The 11,346-nt window shown below is 39.2% G+C and overlaps 1 protein-coding gene and 1 non-coding gene across 2 annotated transcripts; one reads left to right on the top strand and one right to left on the bottom strand.

Annotated features, from left to right (window-relative positions):
- The first annotated feature begins 735 nt into the window (after positions 1–735).
- LOC107490670 (uncharacterized GPI-anchored protein At4g28100) lies at positions 736–3,025 on the top strand. Its single transcript, XM_016111468.3, has 2 exons — positions 736–1,616; positions 2,621–3,025. Exons 1-2 carry the CDS (start codon positions 927–929, stop codon positions 2,954–2,956), a joined length of 1,026 nt encoding a protein of 341 aa, XP_015966954.1. The 5' UTR covers positions 736–926; the 3' UTR covers positions 2,957–3,025.
- Positions 3,026–4,137: 1,112 nt separating this feature from the next.
- On the bottom strand, positions 4,138–4,210 carry TRNAK-CUU (transfer RNA lysine (anticodon CUU)). The gene has a single exon. It is a non-coding gene; the product is annotated as a tRNA-Lys (tRNA).
- Positions 4,211–11,346: the final 7,136 nt, after the last annotated feature.

The raw sequence follows: 11,346 nt of genomic DNA, 5'->3' as shown, positions 1-11,346 counted from the left end.
TTTCTACCTTTTTGATAGGATATCATTATTTCTGTGTCCCGAAATTACTTAAAATGAAATTTCACCGTCCTCCATGTCCTTGTTACTTATTCTTTCCATTTACCTATGACTATTCATTTATTTAGATATCCCGAGTGGATCATGTTAAATTTTTGTTCAAATTTACCATTTATTGCACAATACTTTATTCCATATAACATAATTAATAATGCAATAAAATTTGACTTAAGAATTGCAAGAATAAGCCGTAACCAAGACCAGAAAATGGATAAGCTTATATAGTAATTCAAAAGGAGGAGTAGGAAAAGAATAAAGGTTACCGCAAGTGGTGGTGGAAACAATTAAACCATGGCCACCTCACACCTGTGTCTTGTTACTCTCATTGAATATGAACCCTCCCAATCATGTGAAAGATACTAACCTTCCCTCCAACCATCAGCCATGGACACAAATGCCATGGATTAAATACCCATGTACCTACTAATACTCATGCACCCTAAACCATTAAAGAACACAAAATAGCAATATAAAAACATACATCAAAATAATGTGACTTCAATGAGATTATGAGACAATGTAAGTCAACTTGAGTCCTTCTATTCCATGAATGATTTGGTCATGATAATACATTAATACACACTAATCCCTACTCTTAACTTTATGGAGTTAAACTAGTCTTATAGATCTAAAATAAACTAGTTAGAAATTAGAATAATGGCATATTGCCAAACTTTACTCAATCAAGTACCCAACCCCACCACCACCATTTTATTTTACCCCTTTGCTTCCCACCCACCTTATTATAACCAACACCTACATTCTCTTGGTGTTTACTAACTTTTTTTAGTTAGCAGAAACAAAACAAAACAAAAACCAATCCTTTTTCCTTTCTTTCTTTTTCTCTCAGAAACATTTCATCAAACACCATGTCAGCTCCACTACCACTAACCCTTTTCCTCTTCTGCATTATCATCTTCTTCTTCCATTGCTGCATGTGCAATGACTCATCATCAACAACAACCCTTCAAACCCTTAAGCCCATCCTCCCAAACACAAGCCCAAGCCCAGGCCCATCTCATCCATCAACAGCAACAATCCCTGCATTCCCTGAACAATCTGATGTCAAAGGTTGCCCCTTGACACTCTCAGATGAACTCTTTGACGGTATAAAGAATGCTTGTGGAGGCGGTGGTGGTGGTGGTTCTGACATGGAGCTCCACCGCACACGGTGCTGCCCTGTTCTTGCATCATGGTTATACTCTGCATATTCTTCCACTGCATTAACCCATAGCCATACCCACACATCATCATCATATGAGATGCCATTGTTACCAGATGACTCAGAAACATGTGTGAATGACTTAGAGAATGCACTGAAAGTGAGAGGGATTCAGCTGAAAAGACCCAATGAGACATGTGATCTTGTGTTCTGCTTCTGTGGGATAAGGCTTCACCCTCTGAGTTGCCCAGATGCATTTTCAGTTAATGAAAATGGTGAACTTGTTGGGGATAAAACTGTGAGAAGGTTAGAGAAGAATTGCATCAGTAGAACCAACAATGTCAATGGCTTCCCTGGTCTTGGTGGCTGCTCCAAGTGCTTAAACACACTTTACAGGGTCAGTTTTCTATTAATCTTTTCCCAAAATAGAAAAAAAAAAGAAATTTTTTGTTTTGATTTGGGGTTGTTTGATTCGTTATTGTGACTTAGAATTTGATGGATCTTTGTTGAATATGATGAATTTGAGTTCATTTTATTGATGTTGATCTTCTTCATGGTTTGGTGATTTGGTAAAGTTGTGTTTGTTTTATCTTTCTGTTTGAGAGTTTGGTTGCTCTCTAAGTTATCTTGCAATGTCACCATCCTTCACGCGCCTTTGGAGCTTGTGCGCTTCACGGAAGTCATAAGAACCAATTGAAGCCAAAGTTCTTGAAATTCTTTAACAAAACAAGAAATTGTTATCTGCATGCAGTGTCTCTATCATGGTATTTAACAACAAATTGAAGTCTTTGGATTCTTCATATTAAGATGATAGTTGAGTTATCTATAGTCTTTTTGCTATCTTTCTTTTCTTTTTTGATAATTGATGTTACAAAATAAGTTCCTGGAAAGTTTTAACCTGGCTTTCTTCATTATGACAAATTGTGGTGTTATTTGTTAAATGCAGAAGATAGCATAAACAATGCTTTTTTTTTTTCCCTCTAATACGTGGCTACAATGTTCCAATTTGAGTGTTCTTGTTCTTAGCCTTCCACATTCATAAATGATGGTTCCTTAACATAGAAGTGTAAGTTTAATATATTACTTTTCATTCTGACACATGCTACCTTGCAAATTGTCTGCAAAAGGAGTAAAACTGATCCTTAATTAGAATAATATTTCCAACTGAACACATTTTTGAGCCATAGATTATAATAACATCTGTGGTTTTCATTTGCCAACACTCCAGTGGTAAGTTCATTCAGTCCCCTGTCACTCTCGAGTCCTGCATGGTACCGTTATTAAGATAGACGGCCAGAGTTAGTTAAATTTTTAACAATTGGATTCAGATATCAGTGACAAAGACTAAATTTATCTATAAAAAGTATTAGACTCCCTAATTGTGGCATTACCTCTACGCAGCTTAACAAGAAAGCTTCAAATTCAAGCAAAGTAGAAGACAGGACGGCCAAGATCCACGACAAAGATTGCGAGCTGATGGGCTTGACATGGCTTCTAGCTAAGAACACAACGACTTATATTCACACGGTTTCTGGGGTTCTTCGCGCTCTGATGTTGAACCCTGATGGCTCTAACCCCCAATCATGCACACTAAACAGTGATGGAATGCCACTTGCAGTTGATTCGTCCGAACTCTCGGATCACTCTACATCAGCCAAACTCCAAGCACCCATCTCTTCTTGTTTGTTATTATTTTGTTTTCTTCTATTTGTTCAGCTTAATGTGTTATCCTTCTAGCTCATATCAGAACCATGTAAGATTGAGTGATTGACATTCAAACATGATATTTTGTAGATTATGTTTGTATGTTTTGGTGCTTAGGAATGTAATTTTTCTGTTTATTAACCAATGAGAACATTTTGTTACTCATTCTGCCGGGTAAATGGTTCAACACACACCTCTGTGTTCTTGGATCAAGTGTAGATCCCACATTTGATGTAACAGTACAAGGGTGTGTATTGATTTAGTGTATAACAATACAAGTCAAGAGTTGGTATAGTTTTTTTGGTTTCTCATGGAACCCGCAAATGGCATGCCAATGTCTAATTTGACATGGATAAGAGCTCTGTTAAAGAGTTTGTCATTAGCCAATGGGTTGCTGCATGTATAAAGCAAAATTTAAACTCTCAACACTTGTTTAAACGAACGAGTGAACTGACTACTCAACTCAAGAGTTAGTTTAATTAACACATCTCTTTTAGCCCATGCTAAATTATAACAAGGCACATGATATAAAATATTGTAATGGTTATATATTTTGGTAGGACACCATTTCCATGTGCTAATGTCTAATAAGGACTAAGCGACAATACCTGAGAGCTGAGGCCACTATCACTTAATGTTGCATTGTTTTGAGACAGTTGTGTGTTTCACGAGAGTTTTGTGTTATGTGATGTCAATTTCCTTGTCATGACTTTCTGTCTCTACACACTCGGTATTGAAGCTTGAAAGTTGGTTGTTGATAGCTGAAATTATTGTAACGGTAGGAATTTGTCACAAGTTCACTAGCTGAAATTATTCTAATGGTAAATTATTCAATACTTCTTTTAAAAGTTTATATATATAATATAACATTACTATTACTACTTTGTGCAGACAGGATTTTGACTAGTTCTTAACACACTAACTAAGAATGATTAATGCTGATCTCTTTTGCCAATTGTACATTGAAGGTGACTTCGTAGCTAGCCATTGGAATCATCTTCACACTATAACTGACCTCTCTATGTATAAATGCGAACAATGAGTCACTGAAACAACACAACAATTTGACTCAAATGAGGCATACAACGTATGGAAACACTAAGATAAGTTGCTACTTATTATATATTAATGAGTTGTTCACTATCCTTTTATAGTTTTATATTTCTAGCTAATTACTTCCTAGTTTTAATATTGATAACACTAAAAATATATGTCGCCCACCGTGGGGCTCGAACCCACGACCACAAGGTTAAGAGCCTTGCGCTCTACCAACTGAGCTAGACGGGCTTTTTGTTTGTTATATAGCTCAAAAATTTTAATGTTATATCTTGTAAATTAAAAAATAAAATAATAAACTAGAGAAAAAAAATGAGTAATGACTCTCCTCTAACAGTCCGTTTTGCTTGATTTTTGAAAAAAGTGTTTGTGTTTTAAAAGATTTATTTTAATAAATAAAAATTATTTTATATTTAGAAAGGTCTTTAAAAAAAATCAAATATTAAAAATGTCTTTTTTTTAAGTAAAGTATTATTAGTTTTTAAAAAAATTAAATATTTTTTAAAACATGCATTCAAATAGGTTTAGGCGTTTGTTTGAGTGGGCAAAAGTCTAAAAAAAAAAGTAGGAGAGCAGAATTCCTAAAAGTTAGTATTCTATCAAAGATTACAATTTGAATTTATTTATTTATTCAGTAATTTTAGGGAGACAAAAAAAAGCCAGCACTTACTTTATTTAGCATTAATTAATTGTTGCAACAATTAATAAATGCTAAATAAGGCATAATATGATTATTTTTGGTTAATTTTCTTTGATTATCAAACATTTCTATTATTTATTATCTTCTTTTGTTATGGCCTGAATGAACAAGTTAGCACACAAAAAAAAAAAATTAGACACTCTACTTTTAGTATTCATATACTTTTTTGTTTTGGAGTTCAGCCAAATATTTAATACTCGACAAAAATTTAAAACTTACCAAACAAAAATGGTTAATATGATCAGGTTACCTTTTCAAATTCAAACCATTTATATAAAATAAGATAAATACCTTTTTTTATCCTTGATCTTTTTTTCGTGAGATCTATTGCATCCTAATTGTCTTAAACCTCAATCTGACCCTTACCTATTAATAAATGTGGACAAATCGACCTCTACGACCAATTGGCATCAGGTTATCTGTCTAACATTTCAGGTGGAATATGATGTGTCAATGCCAAGTGACAGGTATCAACCCCAAATGGTTACAGGGACTAAAACAACCTTTCCTTCCTTCTCCTCTTCCTCTTTTTCCACTTTTTCAAATCCATTATCATTACTGTCTATCTCCACAACCTTAAAACGCTTCCTGCATTAACCTTGATAAAATCATAAAGCTAGTGATCCATATATCATTAACAATATTTGGGAGCAATCGGAAGACCTCAGTAACAAGCTTAAATGCCTCACCAGATGCCACATGGGGACTCTTGTAACGGTTGTGAAGGATGAGGCATGGGCAAATGACTTTGAACGTAGTAACAATTAAGAAAGGGAGAGTTGTTAGTGGTGGTGGCGCAAAGGATAGTGAAGACGGTGAGAATCTTAGTGACGCAGAGAAGATTTGAGATTAGCTATTGAGGAAGGTTAGGTGAAGGCGAGAAAGATAAGAGGAGGAATAGGAAACTATAATTGTGGTGACTGTTGGTTGCAAAACAAAGAGAGAAGATGGTGGTTTTGGAGATAGCGTGATGGAGGAAGAAAAAGAGAAAAAAAAGAAGAAGAGGAAAAGAAAGAAGAAAAGAGAAGTTGGTTCGGTGATGGTGGTGCCACAGTGATGGTGGCGCCACAGTGATGGTTGTGAAGGTGAAGTTCGATGATGATGGTGATGAGCGAAGAGAAAGGAGAAGAAGAATAGGAAGAAAAAGGGAAAAAGAGAAGAGAAGGTGAGGTTTTTTTATTTTTTATTTTTATTTTTATTTTTATTGTTTGCAAGGAGGGAGTTTTTAGTCTATGTAACCATTTAGACACGTAATAAACCGGTTGTAGGAGTTAATTTGTCTAATTTTATTAATGAGTGGAGGCCGAGTTGAGGTTTAAAGATGATTAGGATGCGATATGTTTCACGGGAAAAAGGTCAAGGGCGGAACGAATACTTATCCTATAAAATATAATAAATGAAGAGTTGAGATTTGATAAATTAACAAGGAGTGCAGCACTTCCTACTTAGCAAGGAGCGTTTAAGAATGACCCGTTTGAGAGTAATTATATTGATTAAAAAAATAATTCATTGACAAAAGATTTTTTTATTTTTTAAGGTGTTTGTTAAATTTTTAATACTAAAAGTAAAAATAATAGAAAAAAACATCTTTTGTGAAAAGTTACAATTTATATCCTTTTTTAAAAGATTTAAAAAAAATATTTTTCACGTAATAAATAAACAAAAAAATATTTTTATATTATTATATCTAAATATAATTGATAGATAAAAAAAATTTACATGAAATATTCAAATATAAAATTATTTTTATTTTTTCTATAAGATCTTTATAAAAGAAATAGTCAAAAAATTTTTTTAAAAACTCACCCAAACAAATTTTTAAAATTAAATAAAAATAATTTATTTAAAAAAATCCATTTTAAACTAAAAAAAACCAATTCAAATTAACAATAAGTCTTAACCGATTGTTGAATTAAGTAATAAAAAGAGTTTCTGCAAGATTGTGGATGAAAATTTCTACCTAAACAAGTGATTTAACCAAGTTTTAGTTAATTATCCTATAATAGATTTTGTTGTTTTTTTTAACTCTCTTCAACTTCCAATCAAATTGTCGTGCTTAATTATTTCACACATTCATCATTTTCTTTCAACTCTACTCTCAAAGCGGATTTAGATACTAAGCTATCCTCAAATTGTATGGAATATGTTCGGATACGCGGGTTCTAAATGGGTCGGAGATGTCTCCTGGGTGTGAAGGTGGGAAACAGCCTTGATCTGGATCTGAGGGGCGAGATGCGGGCATAGCCGACTTTCTGAGCTCTTCAAGGGATGAGGGGGGTGCCATCTGCAATGACACTCCGACGCCCAAGTCAGAAGGTATCCAGGTGGATGGAGTGTAAGGTGATGATGACGTACCTTGGGAGAGGGGTAGGGCCCTCCTCATTTATACCCTATCAGTGGGGTGGGTCCCACGAGGATAGGCCTACCTTCCTGGAACTTTTCTAACTCCAGCTGTCAGGTAGCTGGCTCCTTAGAGTAAAGGTGTTCGGGTCAGGGTCCGGGCGTGTAGTGCCCCGCTGATCATCCACTCGGATTGAGTTAGATCGTATGCTGGGCTGGATCGGCTAGGAGGCCAGCTGGGCCGGGCCGCAACAGTGCCCCTAACGTGGCAGCCATGGCCGTGAGCACCGTGGTTGGCTCGTTCAGTTTCTCTCTGCGCGTGTTGTCGCTTTGTCGGTAGCTCGTGCTTAGGATGCGTCTTCTGCGCGCGTGAGCTTCTTTGTTGTAGGGGTGCGCCGTTTCCCGCCTCATTTTTTGCACTAAGCATTTAATGTTCATAATGGGTTATTCAAAACCCTGCGTGAAATGACCGCTCTACCCCTGCCTTTCGCGCTTCTTGGGTTAGTTTCCCTTTCGGTTTTCCCTTCAGTTTCACCTTTCACTTCCTTACTATCATCGCATTCCACTCTCATTCTCCTTCTTCATTCCAAATTCCTTACTGCAATTCCTTGGTTCGCTCAAGTCTACTTCCGCTTTTTGGCTTCTTTAGATCAGTACGATTGTCTTGGTAAGTTCTATCCCTCACTCTTTAATCTGTATAGCTTTTTTTTGCTGTTCATGCCGCTCGCTTTCTTGTTTCGCTTCTGTATGCGTGTTGCTCCTCTGATTGGATTTCATGTTGAACGATGTTAGCGTTAAGTAGATGCATTAGGGGGGTTACCATTCCAGAATGTTGGTCTCTTAGGCTTTACTTTGGCCATAAATTTATCCCTTGTTTGACTGTAGCCATCAAATAGGCAAACTGTAGTTTCTGGGCTAGTCCCGATCTCCCGATCTCTTAGACTAACTATGAGTGGTGCCCCCACTGTAGGTATGGCCCAACATCCTGTTGCACGGGTTCCCGTTGCGAGAGCGCCTTATGACCGGTACGCCTTGGTAACCTCAGACGTGAAGGATTCCCCTAACTAGATGGACGTAGAGGAACTTACCGAGTTCCGACAAGTTGAATACTTGTGTGGTGGGAGTGACGAGGAAGCCAATTACGAGGTTTTCGTCCCTGCCATTCATGAGCGGATATACCAACTCAACCTACACTCCCCCCGGATTGCCGATTGGATTTGGTTTTATAAGGCGATGTTCACCCAATTGGGGGTTCGTATCCCCTTTTCTCCCTTTCAAATGGCGCTACTCAACCGATGTGATGTGGCACCGTCTCAGTTACATCCGAACATTTGGACTTCTATCTGCTGTTTTGAGATGGTATGTGAGTATTTAGAGCTACCGGTCTCCGTCGAGGTGTTTCTTTTCCTTTTTACCCTGACGAACCCCTCTAAAGAGGGGAGGCCAAAAGGGCTTCATGTCTTTTTGGTCTACCCAATGTCGAAGGATCTTTGGTTTGTTTGAGGATTCATACCATGGGTTCAAGGACAAATATTTCAAGGTTCATCCGGTTGAAGGTCGGCATCCCTTTTGGTTGACGTTGGAGGGGGAATGTCGCATCCCGACCTATTGGAGTTTTGGGGTGGGAGCCAATGCCTTTGTTAAGGTGACTTACAAAGGGCTGTCTGCCAAGAACAAGAGGGTTGCCGACGTGTTGTTGGCCGTTTTTGGGAAGAATGATGTCAATCCCCATCTTCTCATGGATGATTAGGACATGGCTAGGAATTATATACGTGAGTAGCCATTTAGTGTTGCACTTGCATTTACTATTATCCTTGCTTACTCACCTGGTTTAACGACTAACCAGTTTTTGTATTTTGTTTCTATGATTTGTTTCAATATCAATGGCTGGCGAGCAAGTTGGGCTTGATGCCTTGTTCAATACATTCCTTGCTGGCGATGGTGATGACGAACCAGCTACCGAGAATCAGAAGGTGCCTCCCAATAATACCGCCAAAGTCGAAGCTCCATCCCAACTGCCCAGGGTGAGGTGACCGGGACTAACGGTGGTCCGGGTCCTCGACCAGAGGTCAAGGTGGAGGACGAGGTGATTGTCAGTAACAACCCAAGGAAGAGGAAGCCGTCTTCTAGCCCCGAGGGAGTCCTTACGGTGATGAAGAGGAATTTTGATGCCGGGAACTTTATTGATTCGCAAGTGCTCCCTGGCACGGAGGACTTCTTCCATGGCGAGGATCTTTCTTCGCATGCGAGGTGGATGTATCGTACCTTGCTCTGGGGAGCCGCCATAGCGAGGAAAGCGGAATTCGCCCTGGCAGGAACGCAGTCTCTAGAGAACAGGCTCGAGTCCTCTGTCCAAGTCAATAATAAATACAAGGTTGAAGTCGAGTCGCTTCGGAAGCGGCTGAAGCTGCTGAGTTTAAAAAGAAGTATAAAGAAACCGTGAAGCAGGGCAAGAACGCCATCTTGATGACCGAGGAGGCCCTCAAAGCTCAAATAAAGCTGTTGGCTCCTGACTTCGATACCTCGGCCGTTGGAGTTTTCAAGACCATCAGGGATGGCAAGATCATTGACATGCCGAAGAAGTAGCTTTGCGTCTCTTGTAACTTTTGTAAACTTTTGAACATTAGTATTTTCAAGGAATATGTTTGTCGTTTGGTCGGCATGTAACAAACTGTTTGTTTCCCACTTTGTCAGTAATCACTTTACTTTATGTTCTCTTTCCATTTTGTTGGTAATAAGCTATTTGCTTTTACTTGTTTACCTTTTCGCTGGTAATTAGTGAAGCCAAGTCGTGGCTTTTATCGCTTTAGTAGCCACACATTGTGGTGTTTGTTACTTTGGTGGTTCCCAGGGTGATTAGTCCAAGTATACCGTGTCGTTATGACGTCGGTTACTCATCGTAGCAATTTAATTAATAATATTAAATGCGAAAAAGAGGTGATGAATAGTAGATGAATAGTATAGGTAAATGGTCCAAACACAAAGTGATAGCAAATATATGACATGGACAGATAATTCAACATAAAATGGTCTTACTAAGTTGGTTAGAGTGGGAGGCCACATGCTCGGTTGGTGTACCTTGTTGCCTAGGAATAGAATCTCCTTAAATTGCCCGTGTTCCAGATTCTCGGAACTTCCTTGCCATCCAGCCGTTGTAGCTTGTAAGCGCAATTGCCGAGCACCTCCTTTACTCTGTATGGACCTTCCCAGTTTGCCGCCAGCTTTCCTTTCCCTGGTGTCGGGAAAACAATGTCGTTGCGCTATAGGACCAGGTCGTTCTGCTCAAACTCTCTCTTGAGTACTTTAGCATTGTAGCGCAGGGCCATTTTTTGTTTTAACGCCGTTTCTAACAAGTGGACCATCTCTCTAGCTTCATCCACCAAGTCTTTTTCTATGGCCTCCTTGACTCCTCCAAAAAGTAGTCGTGAGCTCGGCTCCCCAATCTCTACGGGTATTATCGCATCTACTCCATAGGTGAGCCGGAAGGGCGTTTCTTCGGTAGATGACTGTTAAGTCGTATGGTAGGACCAGAGGATTGAGGCTAACTCATCTGCCCATGCTCCCTTATTCTCATTGAGTCACTTTTTGAGACCTTGTAGGATGACCTTATTCGCCACTTTAACTTGGTCGTTGGTTTGGGTGTGCTCTACAGACGAGAACATTTGCTTTAGGCCCTGGCCGGCAAGAAATTCTCCGAACTTTTTATCGGCAAACTGCGTCCTGTTGTCCGAGATGACGAGTTCTGGTATTTCAAATCTGGCTATCACTTGTCTCCACATGAATTTTCGATAGTTGGCCGAGGATATGCTGGCCAACGGCTCGGTTTCTACCCACTTTGTCTAATAGTCTATGGCGACGATTAGGTACTTGACTTGCCAAGGTCCAACCGGGAAAGGCCCTAGCAGGTCGACTCTCCATTGCGAGAATTGCCATAAGGCCATCAGCAGGCTTAGCTCGGCTGCTGGCGCCCTACGAAAGTTGGCGTTCTCCTGGCATCTTCTACATTTCTTTACGAATTCTTTTGAATCCGCTATCATTGAGGGCCAATAGTATCTGGCCCTGACAAGCTTTCTAGCCAAGGCCTTTCCACTGATGTGGTGGCCGCAACATCCCTCGTGGACTTCACTTAACACATAGTCCGTTTGGTCGGGACGCAGGCATTTCAATAGGGGTTGACTAAGCACTTTCTTGAACAATTGGCCTTGTATTACCATATACTTGGCTACCTCTCTTCTTAACGCCTTCGCCGTTTTGTCGTCCTCAGGAAGTTTGCCCTTTTCCAAGAAATCAATGATTGGGTTCATCCAGGATGGAGGGTCGGTTGCCT

This window comes from Arachis duranensis, chromosome 5 (genome assembly GCF_000817695.3).
Source record: "Arachis duranensis cultivar V14167 chromosome 5, aradu.V14167.gnm2.J7QH, whole genome shotgun sequence".
Lineage (NCBI taxonomy): Eukaryota > Viridiplantae > Streptophyta > Magnoliopsida > Fabales > Fabaceae > Arachis > Arachis duranensis.
Note: the sequence above shows the minus strand (reverse complement) of the source record. Positions and strands in the feature narration are given on the sequence as shown.

Excerpts from the sequence above, each read along its gene's own strand:
- LOC107490670 (XM_016111468.3), top strand. The coding sequence starts at position 927 with ATGTCAGCTCCACTACCACTAACCCTTTTCCTCTTCTGCATTATCATC. Across the intron at positions 1,617-2,620 it reads GCTTAAACACACTTTACAGG|CTTAACAAGAAAGCTTCAAA; the intron begins GTCAGTTTTCTA and ends ACCTCTACGCAG.